We start from the raw sequence: 27,675 nt of genomic DNA, 5'->3' as shown, positions 1-27,675 counted from the left end.
TCTCTCTCATTGATTGGCTCACCTTGCTGAGATGACTCGACTCCCGCCCGTAGAATGAGGTGGAGCAACAGCTTCGTGAGGGACGGATACGGAATAAGATGGTAGCTCTCCGGCTGTAAAAACAAACAGTACAGTCGGATGATGACTGGTTAGAGTGGTGGACAAGTCATGCCTGGTGAAGAAAAGAAAAGACTGTACGAAGATACAAATGTATTAGATGCATATGATCACGATATCAAGAATAAACAGGCAATCCCTGAATTACGATGAATATAGTCTCCGCACATACGCTTGCTATGGATCCCCCTCTTTATATAATGAAACAGCGCAGCTTACTCGGCTGGGGACATATTAGTTCGATGCTTCAATGCTCGGCCCCTTTTCATCAATCTTGGCAACGCGATCGTAGCTTACGCGCAAGTTTTGCGCTCCGCTCAGGGCGCGAGTCAGCATCGCTTCGTGCCGCTCTCCCACAAGACGTTTAAGTGCTCCAACTAAGAAGCCTGCGATAATGTCGACAGACCAGTCATCAGGGATAAGACTGAGTACGTCGTCAATCTCAAACCAGCTGCCAAACCGCTCCAGGAGCGCTCCAGTCTGCTCGACACGATCACTGATGTTTTCAAGAGTGAGCAATTCATGGAGGACAACATTGAATAAGCGGCGTTGTTCCTCGAAAGATGGTCGTAGAGATGGAGCAGCGCCAGTTGTGCTTGCACCACCTCGTAGACAATATGAAACTGCAGTATCATAGTCACCCAGGTTATGGACTAGCAGGCGTAGGGCATCGTCGTGTTTGCATTCTCGGCCAGCAAGTATAATGGTCTCGGGCACCAAAAGATCATCAGGCAGTTTAGAGATCCGATCTCTGATGGCTGCTGCATCATAGTCATTGGCTTCGCCCAAGAGTTGAAGTAGCCTCAAACGGCTGTGCCAGACCTCGTTGTCTTCTGGGGCGTTGTCCCGAAGGAAGTGGCTGTATGCAGGCTTAGGAGGCTGTAAAGCGCGATATGCCTCATATGTCGCTCTGACCAAAGTTCGGCTCTCCTCAGATGACTCCAGATCATGAACAACCACGTCAAGGTAGTACGCCATCAGGTCGTTGATATACGTGGTATGGCCCTTGCCAAAAACCAAATGTTCGAGGTAGTACTTAACTGCATCAGGTGCCTCCTCTCGTAAGATTGCAACGGCTTGCGCTGGCTCAAATTTGGGTGCTCGTCCCTTGTCTTCAGTAAAAACTTGGACACCAAGCTTTGGGTTGCGATTTGCAAGCCACACACCATATTCTTGGACAAGAGTCTGGCTGCTGATCTTGGTCAGATACTCACGAACTCGCTGTTCTCCGTCACGGAGTTCCTGCCCTACGTCCTGCTCGCCTTCGATGATCCGCCTCCAAGTGGCCAGAACATCTCCTGACAGTTTCCGGCTCTGGTACAGGCGACTTAGCACGAAGAGTCGATGGTATGTTTCGAGTAAATCAACTGCACGGTCAAAACAGTCGACACCCTTATCTACAATCTCGTATAGCTCAGATCTCACAACGCCCCCCTTGCCCAACCCCTTGGGTGAGTGTTGATCAATCTCGAGAAGGACGAGCAGCAGCGCCGCATCAACTGTGTGAAACACTTCTCTCTCGTCGGCCACACTGCCGAACCCTTTCTTCTTGCGCCATGTTCCAAGAAATCTTCGAAGAAAGTGCATTGTCCTCGGCTCCAGTGTTCCAATACTGTCCTTAGATGTCATCTGGAACTCCCTGCTTCTGAGGTAAGCATCGGCGGTTCTCCTCACGCCGCCATATATCCAGATACCGCGTGGGCCTTCTATTATTTCGTTTCGAACGCTAGGAATCAGGGAAAGGACCACTCTGGGGTCAAGACCACTCTCAATTAGCACTTCTTCAAGAGCTTTTACGTCTTTTTCCGCAAACTGCTTATCTTCAGGAGACTTCAGCAAGTTCGTCAAAAGCAAGATGCCAGCTTTCTGCCGTATGTATCCATAAGTCATAAATTCCAACTCGCTCTGGGGTTCTCGGCCCCTGACGGAGTTGATAGTGGTGAATATTGCTTGTCTGTCCAGCTCGGCGGGGCTAAAAACATCTCCAACGCAAGCTGCTTCCAAGGCGGCATCAAGTTGTATAAGCAAAGGATTGCGAATAGCCCACCAGATGCGGCTTCCACTCCAGACTGCCAATCTTGCCTCGGCCTTGGCAAGTTGTCGAGCAAATTCCTCGCCCTCTGCATTGCGATTTGCCTCCCACTCTTCTGGTAATGATTCTTCGTCTTGCGAGTCAATGTTTCTGTCAAAAAGTTCCTTCTCTTTTGAGAGATGTTCTATTGACAGTGCTGTCCTCGAGTCTGGTGTCTTGGCTGAAGATGAAGGATCCGGGGTGCCAGGCAATATTGAAACAGAGAAAGGAGTGTATCGCCTTTGCGATAATTTCTGAACAATCTCATCGAATCGCGTTTCTTCGCTGCCAGCAAGCGAACGAATGCCGTAGACCCCATCAGCCTCTCTGGCCGTCAACCAGAACTTCTGTGGGTTTGGGTCCGAGCCCGCATCAAATCTTTGAATCTCTAGTCCATATTCCAAGCCTTCCTTTTCTCTCGTCATCGAGGCCAGAACATACCCATCTTCTTCCTGCATTGAAGATGGCTGTGACGAGTTAGCATTTAGAGGCGGGCTATCTACGACGACCTCCTTGGGGTATCTGGTAAACTCGAGAGTAGGCCTCGTGGGATCGCCATCCAGATTCACAAACATGCCGATTCCCGGCTCCAGGGGATCAGTTCCAGTAACAATCAGGAATTCGTCAGGAGTTGGAGAAGTGATGTGAGGCTTTAGAAAGACAGACCCAGGCCTTGGTCGAGGGTCAGTCGACTGAGAAGGTGTGCCTGATGGTGACGGGGCAGCTGGGAGAGGTTTATCGAGCGAAGGAGGGTTTGGTGTTGGAGCTCTCTCCATTGACGGCCTGGGGCTTATTGACGGCTGCGGCGAGGTGTTGCGGCCAAGGAAATCTTCACTGTCGTTGCCACGATGATCTTGTCGACGGATACTATCCAGTATTGAACCTCCCAAGCTCGTGCTCCGACTATGGCTTGGGGCTTCGCTAGACGTGCGGTTTCCAGTAGAAGAGGAGCTTCGGAGCAGCCCACTTGTTGTATCCGCTCCAATACTTTGCGCATGTCCAATTTCACTGGGTGAGGTAGTTTCTTCCAAAGATGAAATGCTCATCAAGGGGATCTTGAGCTGTTGCTCCACATCGATAAGCGCATACGACTTAGAGTCTGCCACACAAGCGATTGAGTCCCTACGGACTGATAGGGTGCTTCCAGAGAAGTCGATTTTCTATATTTTGTGAGCGGTAGGCAGTCATTCCATGCGCTGATACGTACCTTAAAAGCGCGCGCGTCCTCGCCTACACGCACGACCTGGATCTTTCGCATGAGAGAGAGGAGTATAGTGACACCTCCACCCCTCTCTGCACTTCCATCGTCGAGCAAGGGCTCGTTCAGATCAATGCCGCCTATCCAACTACAGTTCTTGACTAGAGTTGTTCCAAAAACAGGGCTAAGTTCGGGAAGGGAATAGAAAGTGACGGTCCAATTGCAAAGGATACACGCTTTGCCGACACGAGGTAGTAGGAGGATTTGCTGGACGCCGGGTCGCGAGTTCGGAGTGCCTGGAGTTTCGACATATTGAGGACATAGTCGAGATGCGAGGATATACACAGGTTGCCCGGATCGATCGTTTGGGTCTGGTGGAATTTGTACGAAGTGAAGCAGCTCGGAGGCAGATGTGCCAACGTACAGATTCGCATCTACATGCGCATAGGTCAACATGAGCGCAAAACACTCAAAATCAGTGCCGAAATCACTTACCTAGATAGTCTACACAGTTGATCTTGATATCATCTTTGGAGCCGTCTGCAGATAGTGGCACCTCATCTAATAAAGTCCTGAGGACATAAGGGCCAGCCTCGCGACTGGTAGTGGTTAGCCCTGGGCTTGTAATTGAAGGCCCATCGCCTGAGCCATCTGATGTCATAGCGGCGTTGTTATCAACAGCATCATTTGAGCCAACAGCGCATGTCGTGTTGTGCCTCGGCGAATTCGAAAACGTTGTATCCAGGCACCCGAGGCTGGATGGCGTATGTTGACATCAGTTGAGTGGATCTACGTACCTGAAGCTCTAGAAGCTGACGGGACCTTGAGTGGATAAGGTAGGCGCCGGGCTTATAATAATTAGTGGCTGTGTTCACTGACCTGCAAGGCTGCGGGGGATCCGTCCATGGAACTGCCCCTGTAACCTTGGCGTTAACAGCCTGACAGCTCTCCTGGCCAATAAGCTTGTATGACACGCGCAACCTGGCCCCAAGTTATCGAGGAGGGAGACGAAACACATCCCTTCCGATTCATCAGCACAACCCCATGGCCTCCATTCGAACCACGACAGCAACGAGCTCCTACGACCGTTGAACGACAGAACCAACTGCAAAACACTCGCTTTAACACACCCGCGGCGTTCAAGGCTGCCATATCCACTCCTTTGCGCCGCCCCTGATCACCAGCTCAACACAACACCATGACTGACGCAGCCGTCGAAGCTGCTCTGGCGAGCACAACCGAAGCCCCTACGCCTGCGCCCACCTTTGAAGGAGAGAATAAGTTTCAGCATGCGATATCAGCATGGAGAAGTATGGTTTCCAGCGAACACCAGTGGTAGCAGTTGCTAATAGGTTGCCTGGATAGCCATCGATCTTACAACCCTTGTCTCGAATCTCGACAATACAGCTTCAGACATTGTCGCATACCAGCGGGACTCAACAGTCCAACGTAAAGAACTCGCCCAAAAAACCAAAGAATTCCGCAAGCTCGATGATGCGGCCAAGCTCACAGAAATCAAGGGACTATTGAAATGTACCAACAAGATCCTATCCTATATGATACGGACTAACATCATTGCAGCCTATCAGACCTTTATCGACCTTCTTACGAACCACTCCAAGTCTGTGAACTCGGCATTTCTTCAAACATATGCATCTTTCTCCGATGCTCCAGACCCATACCCACTTCTTGAGGCCTCAGTCGATTCCATGTTGTTGTCTGAAGATACCTTACCAAAGATTACAGAAGAGAACCAGCACCTCCAAGAGAATGTTTCAAAACTTTCGAGTCAACTGGAAGAGACCGAATCAAAGCTTCAGAATGAACGAAAGGTTCGAAGAGAGTTGGAGGAGAACCTAGAGAAGCGTGTTAAAGAGGTTGAGACATCGTGGAACGCTGTGCTGGAGGAGAAGACGGATAACTGGGAAGCCAAAGAGAAGGCATTGGAAGATAAACTGGAGAAACAAGAGCGCCTTCTGACCGAGATGCGCGCAAGTTACGAGGTCAATCAGCGTCTGGGCAAGAATGGCGACGACCAGGAGGCTCATCGCAACAATGTCTCGAGCGCTGAGCTTGAGATGCTCCACGCAGATCTGGACCGCACAAGCTCTCGCCTGGCTGAGGTTGAGGCACGAAACGAGCAAATGCGACTGGAGCTGGCACAAGCCAAGTCATCAGCCCAACAGCAACCCGAGACAAGTCTTGAGGACGATCCTGGATACATGCGTGTGAGGTCAGAGAACCAGTCCATGATCCGCAAGCTGGATGCCGCCCGTGTGGAGAAGGAGGGTCTCAAACGAGAATTGGATGGCAAGTTGCGATCTATCGAAAGAGAAGTGAACACTCTCAAGGAGGAGAGGGACACATTGAAAAGCAAGGTTCAAAAATGGGGTGACTACGAGGATATCAAGCAGGAGCTTGAGGTTCTCAAGAGTATTGAGTTCTCCACAGGTGACGATGACGAAGTAAGAGAGCACCTGGAGGCAAAGGATGTGGAGGGTAATTCTCTCGAGAAGCTTCTCTTGGCTCGAAACAAGAAGCTGGGCGATGAGTTGACTGTGCTACGTGTTTCGCATAACGATTTACAAAGTCGATTGGAAGATCTTCAAGAGGAGCTCTCAAAAACTAACGCCGAATTGGAGCGAGCCCAGAAGCTCAACCAGAAACTGGAGAGTGATTTGGAAACAATCCAGGAAGAAGGTGCTAACGCATTTCCATCTGGTGCATCTGTAGCGGGAACATATGTCACCCGGGCAATGGGCCGCAAGAGTGGCAGAATCTCGCCAACGTCGTCAATCATCAGTGGTATGGATCCCCGTATGGGGGGAGGTGAACCTGGGGAACGAGTCTATGGAGGAGGCTCGGGCATGTTGCCCATGGTCACGGCCCAGCGAGACCGTTATAAGAAGAAGAATGCAGAACTTGAGGAAGAATTGTCAGATACGCACCGAACAGTCTCGCAGCTACGCCAGGAAGTCGCAGCGCTTCAGAAGGACAACCTGAATCTCTACGAGAAGACAAGATATGTTTCAACATACAACCGAGGAGGAGGCGCAGCGACATCGTCGGCGTACGGAGCGAATCCAAACCCATCGACAGTGTCGATTGGCGAAACGGGCAATCCTGGCATCGCGATGGACCGATACCGACAGGCATACGAGTCCAATATTTCTCCTTTTGCAGCTTTCCGTGGGCGAGAGTCTGCTCGAGCCTACAAACGGATGAGTCTACCGGAACGTGTAGTCTACTCATTGACACGCACGGTACTTGCTTCGCGAACCAGCCGAAACCTGTTTGCTGCGTACTGCGTAGGGCTCCATTTGCTGGTATTTGTAACTTTGTATTGGCTCAGTTCGTCAGATGTCCAGCGGGTAACCCATCTTGAGTCCGCCGCGGCAGCGGCAGCTGGAGTTGCCGGGGGCTCACTTGGCAGTCCAATGGACGGAGCGCCTAAAGATCCTGCCAAGTAGGGCGATGCGCCGTCATGTTTTGTAAGTGTTTTGCTCAAAAGCCGGAAAGGGAATGTGTCGACGAATCTCCGCGGGAGATGGAACTGTATCAATATCAGGATAGACCTGCGTTAAGCACGGGCCGGCAGTGGAGTCATTGGATATCTGAGATCTCGTGCTATTTACTGTACATATTAGGGAAGCAAGCGATATCTCGTGCGTTTGAAGCGAGATCCATGCCATGCCAAGATGGATGGTGTTATTGTGTTGGGTGGTGAGAACCTTGAATTAGACCATAACATGATCCACCTAAGCAACCTCCTCAAGGGAAAATCAAGTAAACATGTGACAGAGTTGTTCTAGACAGTCTCTGAGGTCCGCTAAAACATGCAAGTCATGATGTCGATAGAAGCTTGGCTATATTCGACTTGATGTGCGAAAATAGGCCGCCCCAATAAGAGGGGACGCGGGTCAGTTGCTATTTTCTGCAGCCGCTGGCCGCTTATCGCGGCCCGTAGGCATGCATGATCCGCGGTCCAATCAGAGGCTCGCATGCTGGCGGCAAGCTACACAAGGCCCTGTATGTAATTTACTATGGTCAAGGGACTCTGTTTCCCGTTTCTTGGGAGGTCTTGAATGTTTTGATGCTGGGCTGAGGTTGGTTCGTCAGTGGCGCCGAGAGATCTTGGGATCTATTAACGGGAGCCTGGGCTGGCTTGGGGATGGAGAGGGTAACGTTGAGAGGCTGGAGTGTGACTTGAACCCGAGAGTCTTCGTAGTAACGTGGTCACACAGAAAAGGGAATGCAGTACAACGGCCATCATCGTTGTTGATTGGGTACCTAGGTATGTATAACATCTACAGACCACCATACGTACATGGGACGACGTAAACAGGCGGTCTATCTAGAGAACAGGGTCAGATATACTCCGTATGTCTGTGTATTATTTCAATGATAGGCTCGACTGCACGAACCCAGATCGCACATGGCAAAGTGCATAAAAAAGCGGAATTGTCACTGTCGTGGCATTTCCTCGTGCTCATCTCCATTTCTAAACGCCCATGCATCCATATGCCGACGCCCGAGCCAGGCGCTTAAAACTAATGCCTCCCACCAATCACAACCCTAGCGACTCTCTTCAACAATCAAATGATTGGCTCTCGTTGCTCAATCTTGTTTCCGGATCACATATGAACCAGACGTGGATGTACATCTCAGACATTGCAAAAAGGCTGGTGTTTATTTTTGTATCCAGATCTTGGCAGATAATCCAATCATGGCCATTTGCTCAGACCTACCGCCCGTACGCTTAGGCGCGTGTAACAGGGTCCTGGCTGGAGGGGAAGGCTGGTATATTAAGAGATGGGTTCGTCGCCTGACGGTGTTGAGAAAGAAAAGAGGCAGGAAAAGAATATCTCTGCATTTGTCTGTCTGTATACACTCAAAGACGCTGAGCGTTCTTTTTCCCTTTTTGTCTCTTATTTCCTTTATCTGTTATTTCCTTATTTCCTAGGGTCAACAAGTAGTCTCGTTACGGTCGATTATCTATAAACATTTCTGTTGTTCCTTGGGTTTTATTTCTCTTAACGGCATACATCTTGACGACCCGAAACGACACCGACACGCCCATATCCTCGATATCATACAAATCACACACCAAAACACCCCTGTAACACAACGTCAAGATGCAATTATCAACATTTGTCGCTTCCGTCCTCGCGGTGACTGCCTCTGCAGCACCAACCTATCCTACCGTCACCGTCGCCAATGCTGGATCCGCCATTGACACATTAGGGTCATTGTCTGGTTACTTCAATTTGGTTGCGGATAAGGTCAAGGCGGTCAAGTCATATGGAATGGCTCCTGTCTGTGATCTCTCACAGGCTAAGATGCCTCTTGGTATGTCACCACTATCCAGTGCTTGTTCTCAGTTGACTAACCGGTGATTTCAGATGGCCAATTACCTTCCCCAGCCAAGGGCCTAAAGCTGGCCCATGTCGCTATCGGACGTGGTACGCAAAACTATACATGCGATACCAGCAAGCCTTCATCAGCTCCCGTTGCTACTGGTGCTGTGGCCACTCTCTTCAACGGTAGCTGCATCGCCGCTATGTACCCAGATCTGATCGAACGCATCCCTGGAATGGCCGTTCACTTCCCTCTGTCAGATGCCAATAAGCTTGGTCCTGCATCCCTCGCCGAGTCTGGCCACCATTATTTCACCGCCGATGGTACGCCCTTCTTCGACCTCCGCACTCCCAACCAAGACATTGGTGAGGCTCCATGCGCAAAGAACAGCAGCGCTCCTGCTCCATCTCTCTCTGCCAAGGGACAGCTTGGTGAGAATGCTGTGCCATGGCTCAGACTCACCACCATTGAGGGTGCTACCCACAAGATGAAGGAAGTCTACCGAACTACGACAGCCGGTGGTAGCGCCCCTGCAACTTGCCAGGGTATGGATGCTGAATTCGAGGTTCAATATGCCACATTGTAAGTGCCTCTTTACAAGATTGAGTAGATGTTGAGCACGATGACTAACATTGTATCAGATATTGGTTCTGGGCTGGCGATATTGAAGAAGACGATGCGTAAAGTGAAAGAGGAAGCAAATGGAATTTTTTGGGGGTTTTTTGGGGGGTTTTTTTTGGGGTTTTTTTTTTTTTAAGTTTGATGGTATTCTTCTCTTATACACGTAGATAGTATTGTTTTGGACATGTAATATCCCGAATGTCAGCGATGTGGAGGTCAATAATTTAACTCGTGACTTGAACTTCGATTCTTTCGAGTGAACCCATACGGTCGGAGTTTTTACTGGAGCGAAAGACTTTTAATCACACTGTATGAAATCATATCATTGTAGCGACGTGATGCGCTTCGTAAGCATTTGATCCCTCCAATGTTGCAACCCAACTTAAAGATCTCCGGCCTTCTCCAGGCTCCAGGCTATCGCATTCCGATGGATCTCCCCATGGGGATGTTCACAGGGCTAATCCCTGAACTCAAGTTGAGGAATGACGGTATCAGCGTAGCTTTCCTATGATTTCCATCATCTCATAGTTTCTAAAGAGAGCAAAAAATACGCCTCTCCGTTGTGAGCGAGCAACGGTTACCTGTAATTCAAAATAATTGATTTTTCGCTGTTGGAATCTTGATGTAAACTCTCGGCACGATGAAACTAAGTCCTAGAGGCAACATACATTTTTATGGCTGTGGCCTAATGTACTTAGGTAGTTTAACAAAGACGTCCACTATAACTCGATGCTATACAGTATCCGTACAAAGATTTGCAGCAGGGTGGTTCAGGTTCGCTTTGCACCCGTCCCATCGTGAAGGTCTATAGGTACATTCATTTGTGGCACGGAATATGGCCGATGGGGCACTCTCTAAAAGTGGATCCCTCGCTACCCTGGACTGCCCATGTCTCCCGTCTCCCCCACATCCTAAGGTTAGGTAGGTTAGTTAACGTCTAAACATAAACATGCCATCCCCATCTTCGACTCATGGATTTTCTCCCCTCGGAGCCGCAATCGCACAATTGACCCCGGCATAGATCGACACATATTCTACCAACTACCGGGAGACGAGGGCCCTGTCCCCTCGATTTCACCTTCCCCCAGACCTATACGTTTGCCACCAGGCATTGGCCGCATCGATCCGATCCAACCCGCTCTCTGCAGCCGACCGAGCACTACATCACGGATTCATTCATTCACTTATTCACCCTGGTTGCGACAAAAGAGAGACACCCCGGCGGCTATTCGCCTTCTACATTGAACCTTGCTGTACGACATTGAATTATTGCTATTATTTTTCTTCTTCATATTAAACACCTTGGTCCTTTTTCCTCTCTACATTCCCCGCTGCTCCAACGCCCCGCCATCAGAGTACCTTGACGACATCTTAGCCCTCCGTCCGACCGAAAGCAAATCGCCTCAACCGTTAATTCTCGCAGCCACTTTATTCTGACAGCGCTCTATACGAACCCCGAGACGTGCAGTCCGTCGACCCATCGCGATAATGGATCCCAACTGGATTGACGCCATCGACCCGGCATTACGCCAGAGAAGACCAAGCACTGCTCCCCCCTCCTGTGACGAAGAAATGCCCGCTCTCCTTGAACTGCCAGATTCTCATGAACGAAGCCGAGCGATGTCCGCCGTTACATGGCCCACGAACGAAATACCGGTTGAGATTTTTGAGATCATAATTTCGTACCTCACCCGCCTCGAGGTCAGATGTTTGCGACTTGTCTGTAAAGAATTTGAGAACAAGGTTTCTGCACAGTACTTTCGAAATGTTGTCGTGCCCTTCAAGTCAGAGCTCTACAGCAAGTTGGATCGTGATGAAAACGGAGTCTTTAAGCGCACATCCTCCGCTCTTCTCTCAAATGGGATGCGCATCTTCCAGTCTTTTGGTCCACACATCCGGCGCTTTGCGCTGTCTTTGGAGCTTGACGAGGACACGCTTTCATACCCTCCAGTGAAGCCTTCGCAAGAAGCCGTCCCCTCTTTCTGGGGCATATACCGCTGGCCACATGGCACTTACCACCGATACACTGATCTTGAAGGTCTCGAACAAACGGCTGACGAAACTGAGGCTATGAAGGAAGCGCTGAAGTGCTTGGTCAAAGTCACAAATCTTGGACTCTGTTGTGATGCTGGCCTCGGATTTCTGTCGGGCCCTGATCATATCGCACGAGGTGCAACCACTCTCCATCCCGTGTTTGCAACGCAGAATTGGCGTCACACGGGTTCTGAGTCACAAGCTCGGAAGCAACCAATCGTCACCATGTCAGACCTGAATGAAATGGTCAAGGATTTCAGAAAGCCTGTGTTTGAGAACCCCATTAGTTTCAAGCGAACAGTGCTGCAAAAAATGGCCTCAGATGCTGGGTACTCAGGCGCCCAGATCAACGAAGCTGTGCTTATGTTGTTGGAGACTGAGGGCACCAACATCAACGCGATTGACTTTGATGAGAGAGCAACCATAATCACTGAGATGGAAGCTAGACGAGTAATGGCACAAAACGCACATCGTGCTGACTTTGAACCAGCCACCGCAGAGGCGGTCAACCATCCGCTGATTCCCGCCAGTCTCACAAGAGCACAGAAGGAAATGCTCCTCGAGCTCGAGTGGGCGCATCGCGCCATGATTCAGTCCTATGTCATTGGCCTTATCGACAATGCCCGAGACAACTGCTTCAAAAATCTTACTACCGTCACGATTGCCAAGATCCCCAGTAGCCATGTATATATCCTTTGTCGACACGAGCTATGGCAGAATCTATCGTCTCTCACCAATGTTTCGCTAGGTGTTATTGCCGACTGGCGACGCGTTTCCAAGTCTGCACCGGGCTGTGTAGAAGATGATACAGTTTCTCCCGTCGAGGCTGTTGGTAAGGTTTATCAACTGCTTAACAATTACATTGGGGCTCAGCCACACATTGAAAGCCTTCACTTTGAATGGATCTGTGGTGGAGAGTTTGCTCCTGGAACATATCAGCGGAACCACCACATACTCCCAGCACCGTTCTTTGAACAACCTCAACTCATGACTCGCATTGATAGCCCCAGGACTAATACGGACGATCTCTTGTCATTGCCGTTTATTAAGCATTTGTCACTCAAGAACTGCTGGGCCTCACCGCATGTCCTTTTGCAAACAATACGCAATATGGCTCTGTCCACACTCGAGAAGCTTGACCTGGAATCGGTATCACTCTCCGGTCCACCGACTCTCACTCCCCAAGCTCCGCTCCAGCAAGCTGGCGCAGCAAACAATGCTCATCTGCTGAATATGATCGGGATGCACCCTGCACCTCCTGGTGTGCTGGTACCTCCGCCTACCAATATAGCAAATGGGGTTGTTGCACCATTCCCATTAAACGCGACGGCTCAGCAGCTTGCAGGAGTATTTGGAGCGGCTTTCATGCCACCGCCACCACCCAACAATCAGGCCCCCCTGCCGCCCCCTCCACCTGCACCTGCACCTATGGATATCTTACAGCAACCAGATGTATTGTCTTGGGCAGGCATCATAGAGCATTTCTCCCCAAGCATCAAGATCAGAGACATTTTGAGTGCCAGAGACGAGCTGAATCTGAATATCTCGAGCCAACCAGCCTCGGACCAGGCAGAACCTCTAGCGCAGCACATCCCTGCGCCGCAGCGCCTACGCTCAGACGAGAAGAAGTATACTCTGAAGTGCCTCTCCTTCAAGTCCTGTGGGTATGTTACAGTCGATTCACCGGCTTTAAATACTCGGAGTATCTTGCCGCATGGCGCTCAAGGCCTTGGGGCCAATGGGAACCCGCACATTCAAGATTTATCGCCTCTGATGCAGAAGTGCCGGGACAAGCTTCTCTGCCGGATCGTTCCTTGCTTAAGGAACCAGGAGCTACTGCAGCTTACAGCTGCTTTTGGGATGGACATGGGATGGGCCAATGTATATGATGAGCGTACAATTTACGACGCGAGAGCTGATGGTGTTGAGATACCTGGAAAAGGTCGATTTTCGGGTACAGTCGATGCTGCCAGTGTTGCAGGGGCACGAGATGGCGAGGCCATACTGAGCCTGGATTTCTAGAACAGGCTCTACAGTCACCATACTTGATTCCCCGTTTCTCGTACAGGCCGCTGCCGCTGCCCCTGTTGTGGGTAATCCTGTCAATCAACAACCAGTTGGCTTACCGCTCAGTAATCAAGATAATGGTCAGACCCCTCCGCGAGGGGTGGATGATCACGATGGTGTATAGTCCCCACTGTTGCTAATAGATGACGACTCACCATGGACAGATGGTGAGAACTAAACGGCTGGGCTTAGCATTGATGTAATAGAAAGGATCGCATAGGCGTTTGGTAATTGCTTTCGAAAACTGGTATGGAAAAAGGCAATCGGGCCTCACAGAATTGGACGGGATGGCTGATGTCGTAATGATCGCTGAATGAAAACGAGCCGGGGACTTTGCTCCCATCGCATTCGCTATGTTGCTAGTTGGAATAAGTTAGGTTTGCTCAATCGATAGCTGCTAGCAAGCGTTGTATAAGTAATGATAACGAAAACCATGGAGGAGTGTGATATATGGCCAGTGTCGCTAAATCCAACCTGATGCAATGCCTCACTCGTGACCAACTATCATGAGTCTAAATGGTGCAAGCTGACGTTTACTAACTAATCACGTCACATTGTTCTTCAAATGCAGGAGGACTTGAATGATTTTATTTCGTCAAGAAAACCTTGCGAACTTTTGCATGTGTTTCCCTTTAATGCCATGCTCACCGTAGCCTGCCATACACCAGTTGATGAAAAGCCACGAACCACCCTCGCAAAAACCCTAGAACAATTGATCGAGTTTTGTAATGTAATCTTGGTGTAGTGTCCCTTTGTTCAAGAATCTTGTCAAAGTCACACAGTTACAGCACAGAAGATGCCCGACGTAAACCCAGTTTTCAACCAGCGCTTAAATTTTGTCTATTTGATAGAGGTTGGTGATGGTTTAAGCGGCGGTGATAGCCTTGCGGAGACGGGCACCGCGCTGGCGCGAGCTGAGGTGCTCGCGCTCGACAACAGCATCAGACTTCTGGACAACCTCCTCACCCTCGGTCAGGATGAGCTCGATGTGGCAAGGGTTGGACATGTAGGGGTTGATCTGTTTATGACGTTAGATGAGTCTCGAGGCGGAAGAGTTAGACAACATACACGACCGTGGGCACGGTATGTCCTTCGTCGCTGCTTGGGGGCCTGGTTGACCTGGATGTGCTTGACAATCAGGGCACCGGTGTCGAGACCCTTGGCATCAGCGTTGGCCTCAGCATTCTTGAGGAGGCCGAGAAGGAACTCGGCAGACTTGACGGGCCATCGAGCCTTGGAGACACCGAACTGCTTGCCTATTGATTAAGTCCCATCAGCATTTTTGTTCCTCTGACGCATATCCCAGCCATTTGCGATCTCCGAATTTCTCCAAGTCCATCGCTAACGGGGGGGGAATTGGTTCAGTCGTACCTTGGGCGGTGCGGCCAGTGCTGCCGGCATATCGTCGCATGGGGACGGCCTCCTTGTGCTCCTTGACGTTCTCGAGGAAGGTAACAGCGCGCTGAAGCTTCCAGCCGTTGATGGCCTGAGCGGTCTCGCGAGTGTTCTTGAAAGACACTCGGAGGTAGGCACCGCGGGCGCGGGCCGACTTCGAGGACTGGATCTCGGTGGCAGCGTATCGAACCTGTGAGTGTAGAAAAAGCCAGAGTCAGCCATGGCACATCTTCAAAACGCGCGCCTTCGCAGCCATCATAAATAAACACAGCGGTTCCGGGTCAAGATGGACGTTTCGTCAAAAATTGCACCAGCAAGTTCGTGACAATTCGTACAGCATGAATATCCTCCTCTTTATCATGATGGCGGTCGACAGGGGCTCGCAGTTACTCACCATCTCGGCGACTTGGGTGGTGAGTGACGGTTTCGACGACGAACGTGGGTTGGCGGGCTGAAATTGAGAAATTCTGAGCTCTTGCCCTAACAGATCGGGAGGGACCACAAACTCGCTTTCCCCACTCCTTTGGGAAAGAGCCTTAGGGTTGCCTGCCCTGTTAGTGCGATATGCGAAAACAGCCTCAAACGGCCAAAAGACATGCTAGAAAATGGAGAGCAACGAGAGGAAAACTGCGATGGAACTCAAATCGTAATTGATTAGTATTGAAATATTTTATGACTTGCTGCGCTGTGATTTTGTACATCATTTTGCACAACTATGTGAGCCATGTCACTTGACTCTTATCAACTATCGCCACGTGACTCTGTCATGTAATGCACCTTTCGTTGCCGCTCTATTCCCGGACCCGTCTCGGAGACGGAGAAACTTGGACAGACAAAGTGGGTCTGAGCTTCATAGAGCTTCAAAAAATTCTTTCTCAAGTGTCTCTCAAATCGCCCAGCGTCCCCAGACAAGGCTATACAAAAGACAAGTTTGGACTTTGATCCACGTCCGCCTTCTCTCGACGATATCCCTTCGCTTGGAATCCTTCTCGCCAACGACATATAGTCGTCTCTAATTCTTCCAAACTTATTCAATTCCTCTTCATCCCATCAAGATGGCTCCTTTCACTCCTCGAGGAGGCGGCCGTGGTGGTCGTGGCGGCGCTCGTGGAGGCCGCGGTGGTTTCGGCGGTGATCGCGGCGGCTTCGGTGGTCGTGGTGGTGCGCGCGGTGGACGAGGTATGGATATCGCTCTCGCGGCGTTCCTGTCGCGGTGTTGTTGAACTTCAAGACTGACTATTTCGCAAAGGTGGTGGCCGTGGTGCTTCCCGTGGCGGTCCTCGCGGTGGCGGCCGAGGTAAGCATTAGTCCTCCTCAACAGCATGATGAATGCGATACTAACAGAATGAAAAGGTGGTCCTCGTGGTGGTCGCGGCGGTGCTGGTGCTGGCCAGCGAGGCGGTGCCAAGGTCATTGTTGTATGTTGATCCTGCCAGTCTAACTTTTTCGCCAAGTTTTGCGATCTAACTTTTTTCTTCACAGGAGCCTCACCGTCACCCCGGCGTCTTCGTCGTCCGTGGTGGTAAGGAAGATGGTCTTGCTACCCGCAACACAACACCTGGCGAGTCTGTCTACGGCGAGAAGCGCATCTCTGTCGACGAGTCTGTCCAGAACGACGATGGCACCACTACCACCACCAAGATCGAGTATCGCATGTGGAACCCATTCCGAAGCAAGCTTTGCGCTGCCATCGCCGGTGGTGCTGATGAGATCTACATCAAGCCCGGCTCTCGTGTCCTCTATCTTGGTGGTGCCTCCGGTACCTCTGTCTCTCACGTCGCTGACATTGTCGGTCCTACTGGCTACGTCTACGCTGTCGAGTTCTCTTCCCGATCTGGCCGTGATCTCATCACCATGGCCTCCAAGCGACCCAACGTTGTTCCCATTGTTGAGGACGCCCGCCAGCCTGCCCGTTACCGCATGATCGTCCCCATGGTCGATGTCATCTTTGCCGATGTTGCCCAGCCCGATCAGGCTCGTATTGTCGCCATGAACGCCAACTGGTTCCTCAAGGTTGGCGGTGGTGTTCTCATCTCCATCAAGGCCAACTGTATCGACAGCACTGCTCCCGCTGCTGAAGTCTTCGCCAACGAGGTCCAGAAGATGCGAGCTGAGTCCATCAAGCCCAAGTTCCAGCTTACCCTGGGTATGCTTTACACCCAACAATCAATAACTTTTGGCACACCTGACTAACATGATACAGAACCCTTCGAGCGTGACCATTGTTTGGTTGCCGGTGAGTACCAGCGCTACAAGTCCTAGACGGGCTAGGTGGAGCTTCTGTGTAATTCGCTTCAAATGAAGATTGGAAGAGATGGTCTGCTTTGTGTCATGCGGTTTCCCAGGTATCTCACGGTTCCCGGTAGACTTGTTGTCTTCAGCTTGTTGCATCAGGGAAAAAATGGTTGACGGCATTTTCTTCAACAACGGCGAGGGGCGTTCCGGGTGGGTTGGATCTGTAAATATCAATGTTTGTCCGAATCTTAGAGCTTTTTTGGTGTTGCGCTTCCCAAAAAAGAATCTGAAAAGGAACAAGGATATCAATTGCTTATTTTGTTTTCTTCTTCAAACTACTACGGATCTACTTTTCAGCTACAACTGCACCTTTGCCCTGGGACGCGCCGTTGGTTAGGCCGTTGGGAGAGAGATGGGACGGGATCAGAGAGGATTGTACGATGCTATAAGGCCAGGCCAGTGGCTTTCGTTTGCCTGACCTACGACTTGATGATACCCCCAATACGATAGCCACGCCCGGAGTCCCAGTATTGTGTCTTTGTTAGATTAGAACAGTTCGAGCAATGCAATTCGTTACCTCTAGTTGTCCATGCCCTGATCATCGCTCACGCTTGGCTTTACACGTAAGTCTCGAGACTTTTTGAAGTAAAATTTTGTTCTCGAGGCTAGTCAATCTTATGCGTGTCATTCCCACTACGCATCTACAATGCCACGTACGTCTATATTCTATGTACAAGCTAAGTTAAATGTACTGGGTATCAAATAGTTCATGATCATACTCCCCTTCCTTCAAGCTGCCCACGATCTTCGTCGAAACTCCAGTTCGGTATCTGGAGAAGGAGCCTTAGCCATGACCACCGCCATGGCCTTTGGTCTATCTTCGCCCGCTTTCAAGCGGATATCATAGTTGATGAGTATATGTGCCAGCACAAGCTTGATCTCATTACTGGCAAAGAAACGGCCCGGGCAGGCGTGTTTGCCTGCGCCGAAATTGATGTATGTGTCGTTGAGGGATGTGAACTGCCATCGATTGCTGGCTTCTGCAGATTCTTGTCGGAGCTTGTAGAAGCGGAAGGCATCGAAGCGTTCGGGGTCGGGGAAATAGCGCTCGTCGAGAGCGATGCCGGCTTGAGGAGCGAGGACCTTGGTGCCTACTGGCAGTTCGGTGCCATCAGAAAGGGAGATGGGCTTCATGACCTTGCGGATGAATGATGCTATATCATGATTAGTTGGCGTCGAGATATTGACCGGTGTTGAGGGTACTCACTGATGTTCCCACTGAGTCGTTGGACCTCTCTCATGAAACTGTCTAGCTTCTTCAGCTTGGCCATGCTCTCCTTATTCTGCCATCCATTGTCAACTTCCAAAACGCGATACGCCTCCTCCCGAAGTTCTTCTTGTACTTCAGGGTATGCTGCAAGGTCGCAAAGGCATTCGCAGAGCAGGTTGTTGGTCGTGTGGATTGAAGCAGCTGCAATAATCAATTGCAGCTCTGCCTGGGTTGTGAGGTCGGCCTTTTCTTCCTCTGGCAGTGCTTCAATGAGCCATTGGATCATGTCGTCCGGTGCATCTCCACCGTTGGAAAACTCCATATCATGGAGTCGCTCTTCGAGGATTGGCTTTAGCATTTCTTTGGCAATCTTGATGTCCTTGCGGATCTGGCGAAGCTCTGAGACAAGATGCTGGCCTACAGGTCGAGCCCACTCGGGGATGAACTGAAGCTTGACGCATGCTGTAAATACATGAACGGCAAAGTTTATCGAAGTGTCCATCCACTTCTCGTCTCGGTTGATGGATGGTCCAACAAAGGCTCTGCCACTCAGACGGGCTACAGCACGGAGACTGAAGGGTTGCCATTTCACCGGTGTCCAGTCTTCGCAGGCTGGGAATTCAGTGGCCAATAAATACTCCAGTTCCTTCTTGAGAAGGGGTACCACTCGAGCGAGGTTCTGTGTGAGTTTTGTTCTGACCAATAGCGCTAGTAGTTCACCATTGTGGCCAGGGGAGAATTTTGTGTACTTGCTTTGAAGAGCCTGATGGTTGTTAGTATTCCAAGTAGGAAGCGAGCTTGAAGGAGTGGTCTTACATCTGACACGGCTTCTGTTGCACTGAGGATATCTTCTGGCAGTCCCTTCAGTTCACCGACGAGACGGGCGGGTACTATGACTTGTACTCCCTCAGTAGCTTTGATCTGGTAAACTCGATCTCGAAACTGGTACAGCATAAGTATATGTGTTGTAAGTGATATTGAATCGACCAACCTTTGTGTAGCTATCTTTGATTAATGTTTCGGCATCGAATATCCATTTGGTCTTTGATGCCTTGTAGAACGGTATCTCAAGATGGGATGTCTGCTTCTTGGGGAAAAAGAACCAGACTGCAATAAGGAAGATAGTGATGGTGATGTAGTATCCAGCACAATGTCCCTCACTGACTAATCGGGGGAGCTGATAATCGACACCAATAGGTGAGGCAGCAAGACTTGATACGTTCTCCATACTGAGTGTGAGGGTGGGTGTAAGAGGGTTCAAGAAGGGAAATAAAGATAAGAATAAAAGAGACTCTTTGGTAGATAGATAGATATCAAATGGATGCGCCCTTGAGTACAGTTTCAAGATGGAAGGCTAGTCTATACCGAGGGTGTGCTGAGTTATAAGTGAGTGGTATCAGTAGTGTATCAGAAGAGTGTCCCCTCCATGAAAGGAAACGGAACTGGAAACTCGATCGGTGATGGACAGATTCGGCGAGACTCGTGCTAAACACGCGAGACACAAAGTACCCGAAGCGAATCAGTGTCTTTACCGTAGCCGTTGCTTATGCAGATAATATGTGTGCTTATAGAGAGAAAAGAGGGCGATGGTGGTGGTACAGAGGCAGAGCCAAGACGGAAGCCGTACGGGACGTCATTCCTTTTGACAACTGGCTCAACGTTGTTGGTCTTTTGAGAGGACGATTTCATTTCTGTACCGTCTCTGAGAGAAGGTCCGAACATCGTTGGCCTGTGTTGTTCTGAGACAGACTTGTTCAAAGAGCCGCTCTCGGGATGTGGCATTTCCGGGTGTTAGTCTAACGTTGGGTATCAGGCTATCAGTAGCGTGAGCTGGTGCTCTCTAGTCTATGGCTTTGTATACTGAATTGTCTCTAATAAATTAGAGACTTCGCTCATGTGGATGGAATTTGACCGTCCGTCTTTACCGATCATCGTTGTTGATGAATGGAATGAGATGAGCGGGTGATCTTCTTCACTCAGTCCGGTACCATATTTACTCTATGAAGACGGTCAATCTCTTGTCTCTGAGTGTCTCTTTTATTCTCGTTAATGAGGTTTGCCACCTTTGATGAGGTGCTTCATCACTTGCAGTACCTACTGTACAGCTCATCACACAGCTTCAGTGACGGCCGTGCTGCGTGCGATAGTCTAGTGAGTGAGTCCGTGACTATAGGTACCAAAGGAATGGCCCTGCCCTGCCTTAGTTTCTCGGATGTCGGGACTTCCACTCGCTAGCGTCCCTGACCAGCAGCGGAAACTCCAAGTTCCGTCGGGTCCTTGCGCTTCTGGGATATTTCGATCTGCCCTACGGATACAGGCTACGGCCAACGGCAGTTGTCGATATCTGACACTCGGTCGCAATCCTCTTTGTCTCTGTATCACAATATCCCCTCATTCCCCTGATAAAAAAGAATTACGACTTGAAATTTCGGATCCGGATCTGGATCTGGATCTGACTTGAGCGCAAACTTAAGTCCAAGATGAGAGAGATGCCCTTCAAATTCGCCTCGCCTCGCCTCGCCTCGCTTCAGCTCGATACGCAGACGAGGCAGCTTTGGGGTAACAGATGTTACATATCTGTTACCGACTTGTTTGATAGGGCAACAAGCACTGTCCAGTCATCAGCTCCACGCTTCAGATGCTATTTCTTTCAGTGTCTCATTGCAATACGAAAAATCATTTCTCAAACGTGTCTAATGGTACGGTATCATCAACTAGGTAATGATGTATTAGATTTCTCCTTGATTTATGTTAACTTTGTTCATGCCCGCCTTCAAGTTTCACTCTTAATACCTTGGACCAACAAAAGCTTACCTATCCATGAAACCTCGAATATTTATAAGGCCTTAGCCCAGGCTTTTTTCGCAATGTCAATGGATGTGACGGGCAAAAGTCTGTCTCAACTGCCGGGCATTGCCGCTCTTAGGATGGAACCGCGAGGGAGCTTCAATCTGGACCTTGAAGCACGACTTGATACTCGTACGAAACAAACCTTCCTGGTCTCCTTTGCTCATTCATTCATTCATTCAGCCTATCAGCCCGCAGGCTCAGATCTGCATTATCAACTGTCTTGTAAATGAAAAATTTTCACTCATGCCGTCCGTCAGTCAGTCAGAGTCAGCCTTGCCGAAGCAATGTCAGCGTCTTTCAAGCGATAGATCAGATCCAGTTGCACGACTTGCACCTCGATTCCAGCTACGCAAGGTCCCTTTGCCATATCGAACGGGATGCACGGTTACACAAGCCGTATCTATTTGATAATGAATAGTTCGCCCGTCCACTATAGATGCCTCTGCGATCCGCTCCGCTCCTCCTCTTCCGTGCCGTCCCCCCACACCGTTCCTGTTTCTATATGCACTTTCAGAAGCACGCAGTGCTCGAGAACCAATCATGACGAGCGATGCTTACCCCAGACGCCCGTTGCTGAAAGGTTTTCACATCATTCTTCAGGGAACCTGGCCCCGGGGATATTTTCTGTCTTCTCTTTGGCTGATCCAGGTTTATCTATCGCATGCGTCTGCCTTGCCAGCAATCAACTCGTTTCGAACGAGGCACCCGCAGCCACATTGATGATAGTAAAGCCAACCGGGCGCTATTCAGCCCATATGCGAACATGATCGACGTCAGAACAGATTGAGGGAGCCAACTGCAGAATGGGGGAAAATTTTTCACTGTCTTTGAGGGGTTGTGAGATATGGGGTGGTGGTTGTTCGTGTACTTGCCAAGCTCTCTTGATTTATATATCAGACATCAATTCCGCGTGCTCTCAACCGACATCATAATACATCAGTATCTCTCAAACTCAATGGTTTCTGGCATGCCCCTGTTCCGTGCACTTCAAAATGGCAGACTTTCAAGGACTCGGGGCCAAGTTTGACGGCTTCCAGAGCTCGACAAGTGGTAGCTCATCAAGTCCATTTGTAGTGAGTGTTACTCTTGTGATACACTCAAGGCTGTCTCTGACTTCGAGAAGCAGGCCTCTGATACATCTTCACATACGTCGATATCTCTCGCTTCCAACGGCTGCTTGCCACCTCTTTCTACTCATGATACAACAAAATCGCAGCATCATATGAACAACTTCCAGCAATTTGTCGACGATCTTCAATCGGTACTTCCATCTGTATTACGTGCTCATATGATCACTAACAGTCTTCAGGCTGCCAAGCGAGCGTTCCCTAACTCTGCGTACTCTCGTTACAGCGAGGTTCAAGTACTCCTCATAAGATGGGAAGAAGACGAACTCGAAGTGGAATGGGAACTCAACGAGCTACAGAGGGTCTTCCACAATTTATACGGCTTCACAACAGACAAGTTTCTCATCCCAACCCAAAATTCTCATCGCAAGCTCAATCACAAGGTACTGAGCTTTGTGGAGGAACATGAAAATGAAGATACCCTTCTTATCGTCTACTACGGCGGGCATGGGATCATCAACAAAGCCAGGCAGTCAACCTGGTCTTGGTACGAATAGTGTTCTCCCATCTGACTCAAGCTGACTCGGTGTCTCAATAGTAAGGGTGACAAAAGCTACGCGACTGTGGAGTGGTCTGCTATCCAGACTCTTTTTGAGATGGTCAAATGCGATGTCCTTCTTCTCCTCGACTGCTGTGCTGGTGCAAGCGCCGCTCCTCTGACTGAAAGACCGACAAACATTAAAGAGACCATCGCTGCCTGTGGATTCGAGACGTGGACACCTCGTCCAGGCGCGCAGTCATTTACCCATACACTGATCGAGGTCTTGAAGGAGTGGGCTTCACAGCTCCCTTTCTCGGCCGCGATGCTACATAGCGAGATACTAACTCGACTCAAACACGCTCAGCCTGACCGGTCTTCACAGGGAAGACTGATCGAATCGAGGAAGACGCCTGCTTACATCCTCTCAACATCTGATCCACATGCTGCTTCCATCACCTTGGGCAGAATGTTTGAAGAAGAGTCTAGCTCGGTGTCGTCATCTCGAGCAATACCTGAGTCAGATCTTAGGAGTCTCTCGGAGAGGGTGCAGTCAGATAGTTATATCTCGGCTGATGACCGTATCCAGGCCTTGTTGGCTGTAGGTGCAAAAGGACAACGAGCGGCCCCGCATGTTCTTCTCACAATTGCACTGGAAGAAGAACAAGTCTTTGATGCAGCGAGTTGCGCTCGATGGCTCAAGCAATTTCCACTCTTGGCAACTCACGTAAGTGTAGAGTCTGTCTACCGCAGTTATTCCACCCTGCTTCTACTTTCTGTCCCAGTCGTTCTTTGGGATTTATTACCAGAACATCCGGCGATTCAGTTTGTGGGCTACGTCAAGTCCTGTAACCTCTTGTCGGTAGATATGGCAAAAGACGGAGCTGCTACGCCAATCCCCATCACCAGACAAGTCACGGGGAACAAAACTGGCGACTCCTTTGATTGCGTTTCTCCGCTAAGATCAGTATCAGGCCTCAGTAGCTTAGATTCTGGATACGATTCCTGCCTCTCACGACCCGCAAGCTTAGGTGTGGCATTAAGGCATAATCGACTACCCATGGATGGGACAATGGGGTCCCTGGCTAGCCAAGCACTGGCGAGCAAGAGAAGAAACAAGTTGTCATCTACAGAGCTTCTGGGCCCAGACCGGCCAACTTCTACGCCAGTCAACACACGTTTCAATCCCAAACAGGGATCGAGTTTAAAGAGTCGCAGAGCAAAACGTCTGGTCGTGTCAGTTGGCGAAGCAGAACTGGACAACGACAAAATCGGCTACACTTGTGTTCTTTGGTATGGGTATGATGTTCAACAAAGCCAGTCCACCAAGAGAACAACACCAAAACCAATCTGGTAAGTAAGATGTCAAATGGATCAAGTTTGGTGGATGTGGCTCTCCAGCTATGTGTTGTCATTTCTGCTGGCGCACGTTGGGAATCTGCACCACGAGCACGACCCATACATTCATTTTGATTCAAGAGAGAAATAGTCGCTGAGATTGGTCTAGGAACGAGGACTTTCGGTTTGAAGCACATGACTCGCCAATGTACTACCATTTGAGGGTTTCTGTGTGGGGAGCGCAGATGCTTGAGCTCATTGGCGAGCTACATGTTGATCTCTGTGAGCTTATATTAAGGGGACAGCTACCAGAGCTTGGGACATGGCAAATTTTGAGTTGCAACGGTGAAGCGGTCGGGAGAATTCAAATCAAGCTGGCATACATGGATGCGAACGAGTACGAGGAACAGCAAACCACCGCAACAAAGGTTTCGGCAGCGAAACGGCAACAACAGCGGCAGAAGTTGGAACGGCAACAGAGCGATGACGGGCAGGCTCGGGTTCACCAGATGGACTTCCAGGTTTGGTAAAGCAGAATTGGCCTTGGCCTCGGCATCAGGAGAAGTCAGGGAACAGCGAGTCGGGTCGGTTTGTTTTGACCCGGTAAACTTTTGACGAGGATTATAGCAAGCATGACATGGCACTCGTCCTGCAGGTAAGTACATACATATACCACTCAAGCTGAGTACATTTACAGTATGTAAAAGGGAGCGAAGGAAGACAGCGGAGACCATTGAAGCGATCAAATGTGACAAGAGAAACCCCTGTCTAGTGAAGGGGACGGTACTTGGTAGTCTCCCCACACGAGGTAAAATTCCAATTCCTTTCCATCTTATCAGATCGTGGCTTGCTGTCCGACTCTGACCCATCGAGCTGGGTCGGGTCAGGGCTGAAGATGGCGTCTTATTTTCCACAGTGGGACAAGCCCCAACGTGAACAAAAGTATAGGAAAAGCAATTTCGTTTCCATCCCTGGCCAGACAAGTTCTTATCCGTAGAACAAGGTGATGCCAGGGTTTGTCGGTGAAAGAAAACCCATCCCTGAAGGTTCTGTCATGGCTGAGAATATAGAATCAAAGGGAGATCAATTTGGGCACAGACCAGCTCACTCAGCAGGGAGTAGGGTTGTAGGCTACTGTGTCCTCTGTGTGCTATACACGTGAATACCTCGAGGTTTTGATATGCAGCATGATATGAATGCGTCAAAGAGCCAGCGAAGCAACCCAACAACAACAAGCGGTGGGTACGTCGGGCATTATCAAAGAGTGTATATCATACCTATAATTGAGTAAATGGTCAACGTGTTCTATTTTGCTCGACTGGTTCCGAGATCGGTGAGCTTATTCATGTAAAGTATTCGTAATTAACATGTCGCATCTCATCATCTAAAGAGATTAGATGGGATTGATAACCCCCCAATCAATCTGATAACTTTTTAGCATGGTCAAGGCGGAGAGCCATCCATGGCTCGTTGGGACGATCCGATTGGCCAGGTCAAAGCAAGCCACTTGGGAAAATGGGAAAATGAGGAAAGAGGTGTCCGGAGCCGGGATGTCCTGGCAACAAAAGACACAAAAAGCAAGTTTTTTGTGTCAATACCTAATTCATTTCATTATTAATTTCACATAGGTAAGGTACTTAAGCTTGAGGCACGAGAAGCCGAGGAAAGTTACGGGTCAGTAAATGTTGGCGTCGGCGTGTCAATCAACTGAGTTGGAGAATGGGGTAAATGAGGCATGTGACTTCTTGGGGCCCTTTCCAAGGCGCACCCCTTCTCACTCCTGACACCGCCTACTAACCTAAGGTCCCTTACTTACCTTACGCCACGACTCCCAATAGAATGAGCCGGGGAAGAGGAATGATACATATACCGCAGGAATCTCGCACTGCCGCTTGGTCACGATCTGTACGATTGTGGGGAGGCTGAGGCAGTCACAGCTCATCAATTACTATACCCTTTACCCATCTTGGAACAGCTGCATCTACTTCTACATTTACATCTACACATCGGCTCAGATTTCGGGATCAAAGATGGGGGGAAGTTGGAAACTGAACGAATCAATAATATTGCGGGGGGAACGAGGGGGAACGAGGGGAGGGGAGCTTGCTTGACGAACACCCTTCTTCAAGGCACGAATAAGTACGGATACTATAACTTAGTAGTCAATCCACGGGCTGAGCGATAACGACGGAGAAAGAGATAGTGTCTGCGGGCGTCGCCGTTATCCAAGACGAAGGAAAAGAAGGCCACCCAACCTTTCCTTTTCCTCGGGACGCCCCACGGAAACGCTCGGTTCGGCCGTCGGACGAGTTCCGCCAAGAGGCTTTCAAACATTCGGTTGTGGACCGGATACTGATGGGTGAGAGGAAGTCATTGCATTGAAGCGGCGGATGAACAATGACCTGACTTTGCGTTTCTTTTTCCTCAATTTGTCCATTGAGGAAATCCTCGGTCAATAAATCGTCGTAATCGTACCTGTCTCCTGTATATTAAATTCAGTTGTTGGGGGGTCGTAGACGGAACTGACAGGCCACAATTGCGGGAATAGACGGCATCTCTCTTTTCTGGTGGCCTGACCCGAAAGCTGGAGCCGTTGAACTTATTAATTGCGCTACATTGACGCCTGCCGTGACTGGTCGGCTACAGATCCCGGCCCTTGATCAGACAGAGCCTCACTGTCAAGCGTGTGTGTCAAGGTTAAGTTGATTCATCTATCAAGTGGGACCCGAGGGTCGGCTTTGCGTTGGCCGACGTCCACGTGACCGTCGTGCCCAACACTCACGGATAGCGAAATCCTTACCGCTGAGTATTGAGGCGTTGTTGACTGATGAACCGAGAAGATCCGTTTGTTGAGTAGCTCGTATGATCTAATTACCTGAATGCGCCGTTCAGGTTCCTGAACTGTAATTTCGTTTCTCTATAATCTGGTCATGAGGCGTGCGTGTAGCTCGTCGATGCCCATGCAACAGCAAAATAAAGATTGAGGGGAAGTTGATCTCACTGTGAGAGCTGTGTGCAACAAGTTGTGGTGTCGGCCAAGCCGATTCACCAGTGTTGCTGTATGCATGTCATCTTACCCTAAACCAAAGTTTGAAACTTTCTAGCTTTCTGGCCAGGCCTGTGATTGGCTCAGTTGCCAGATTATCAGATGATTGGTAATTATCGGTCTTCTTTCGCCATTTTCCATAGGTACTTGATAAAGGTTAGACATAACGACAAGAAAACAATTGATGCTTTTTGACCAGATCTTGGGATTAGAGTGTATAACGTAAGAACTGGGAATGCCAAGAATATGCACAAAATACTGCTATTCGCTACAAATGCTTAATGTGTTAAGACAAAGAAATTATTAAAGGGGTAAGGGCTTGAAGAGGTATGTATATATTCTCTAGCTAGGATCCTATGGTTAGGCTATATATAGAGATATAGGGCCTAAGGGCCTAAGGCATATATCTCAATACTACCCTATAGCCTAATCTATAGGTTAAGTAAAGCTATCTTATTATATATTATAGC

At 49.6% G+C, this 27,675-nt stretch overlaps 8 protein-coding genes across 8 annotated transcripts; 5 read left to right on the top strand and 3 right to left on the bottom strand.

The window, feature by feature from the left end:
- Positions 1-351: 351 nt before the first annotated feature.
- FSUBG_10810 (TGF beta receptor associated 1) lies at positions 352-4,047 on the bottom strand (the record flags this gene model as incomplete). The annotated part of the gene is made up of 3 exons (XM_036675427.1): positions 352-3,348; positions 3,396-3,820; positions 3,882-4,047. The coding sequence occupies 3 exons, from the start codon at positions 4,045-4,047 to the stop codon at positions 352-354; spliced, it is 3,588 nt and encodes a 1,195-aa protein (XP_036533694.1).
- A 537-nt stretch (positions 4,048-4,584) lies between these two features.
- On the top strand, positions 4,585-6,856 carry FSUBG_10809 (homeobox cut-like; the record flags this gene model as incomplete). Its single annotated transcript, XM_036675425.1, has 3 exons — positions 4,585-4,696; positions 4,752-4,919; positions 4,968-6,856. The coding sequence occupies 3 exons, from the start codon at positions 4,585-4,587 to the stop codon at positions 6,854-6,856; spliced, it is 2,169 nt and encodes a 722-aa protein (XP_036533693.1).
- Positions 6,857-8,521: 1,665 nt separating this feature from the next.
- Positions 8,522-9,428, top strand: FSUBG_10808 (malate dehydrogenase; the record flags this gene model as incomplete). The annotated part of the gene is made up of 3 exons (XM_036675424.1): positions 8,522-8,735; positions 8,789-9,326; positions 9,386-9,428. The coding sequence occupies 3 exons, from the start codon at positions 8,522-8,524 to the stop codon at positions 9,426-9,428; spliced, it is 795 nt and encodes a 264-aa protein (XP_036533692.1).
- A 1,425-nt stretch (positions 9,429-10,853) lies between these two features.
- FSUBG_10807 (f-box containing protein) lies at positions 10,854-13,421 on the top strand (the record flags this gene model as incomplete). The annotated part of the gene is made up of 1 exon (XM_036675423.1): positions 10,854-13,421. One exon carries the CDS (start codon positions 10,854-10,856, stop codon positions 13,419-13,421), a length of 2,568 nt encoding a protein of 855 aa, XP_036533691.1.
- A 910-nt stretch (positions 13,422-14,331) lies between these two features.
- FSUBG_10806 (60S ribosomal protein L17) lies at positions 14,332-15,258 on the bottom strand (the record flags this gene model as incomplete). The annotated part of the gene is made up of 4 exons (XM_036675422.1): positions 14,332-14,484; positions 14,535-14,722; positions 14,838-15,051; positions 15,256-15,258. The coding sequence occupies 4 exons, from the start codon at positions 15,256-15,258 to the stop codon at positions 14,332-14,334; spliced, it is 558 nt and encodes a 185-aa protein (XP_036533690.1).
- Positions 15,259-15,916: 658 nt separating this feature from the next.
- Positions 15,917-17,123, top strand: FSUBG_10805 (rrna 2 o-methyltransferase fibrillarin; the record flags this gene model as incomplete). Its single annotated transcript, XM_036675421.1, has 5 exons — positions 15,917-16,040; positions 16,111-16,158; positions 16,215-16,279; positions 16,344-17,007; positions 17,065-17,123. The coding sequence occupies 5 exons, from the start codon at positions 15,917-15,919 to the stop codon at positions 17,121-17,123; spliced, it is 960 nt and encodes a 319-aa protein (XP_036533689.1).
- A 762-nt stretch (positions 17,124-17,885) lies between these two features.
- FSUBG_10804 (cytochrome P450 monooxygenase monooxygenase (lovA)) lies at positions 17,886-19,594 on the bottom strand (the record flags this gene model as incomplete). The annotated part of the gene is made up of 4 exons (XM_036675420.1): positions 17,886-18,310; positions 18,364-19,129; positions 19,183-19,308; positions 19,358-19,594. The coding sequence occupies 4 exons, from the start codon at positions 19,592-19,594 to the stop codon at positions 17,886-17,888; spliced, it is 1,554 nt and encodes a 517-aa protein (XP_036533688.1).
- Positions 19,595-22,208: 2,614 nt separating this feature from the next.
- Positions 22,209-24,689, top strand: FSUBG_10803 (uncharacterized protein; the record flags this gene model as incomplete). Its single annotated transcript, XM_036675419.1, has 5 exons — positions 22,209-22,289; positions 22,433-22,477; positions 22,526-22,830; positions 22,882-24,174; positions 24,329-24,689. The coding sequence occupies 5 exons, from the start codon at positions 22,209-22,211 to the stop codon at positions 24,687-24,689; spliced, it is 2,085 nt and encodes a 694-aa protein (XP_036533687.1).
- Between the last annotated feature and the right edge of the window lie 2,986 nt (positions 24,690-27,675).

Source organism: Fusarium subglutinans, assembly GCF_013396075.1.
Source record: "Fusarium subglutinans strain NRRL 66333 chromosome Unknown NRRL66333_c0000192, whole genome shotgun sequence".
NCBI lineage: Eukaryota > Fungi > Ascomycota > Sordariomycetes > Hypocreales > Nectriaceae > Fusarium > Fusarium subglutinans.
This window is presented reverse-complemented; position numbering and strand designations above follow the sequence as displayed.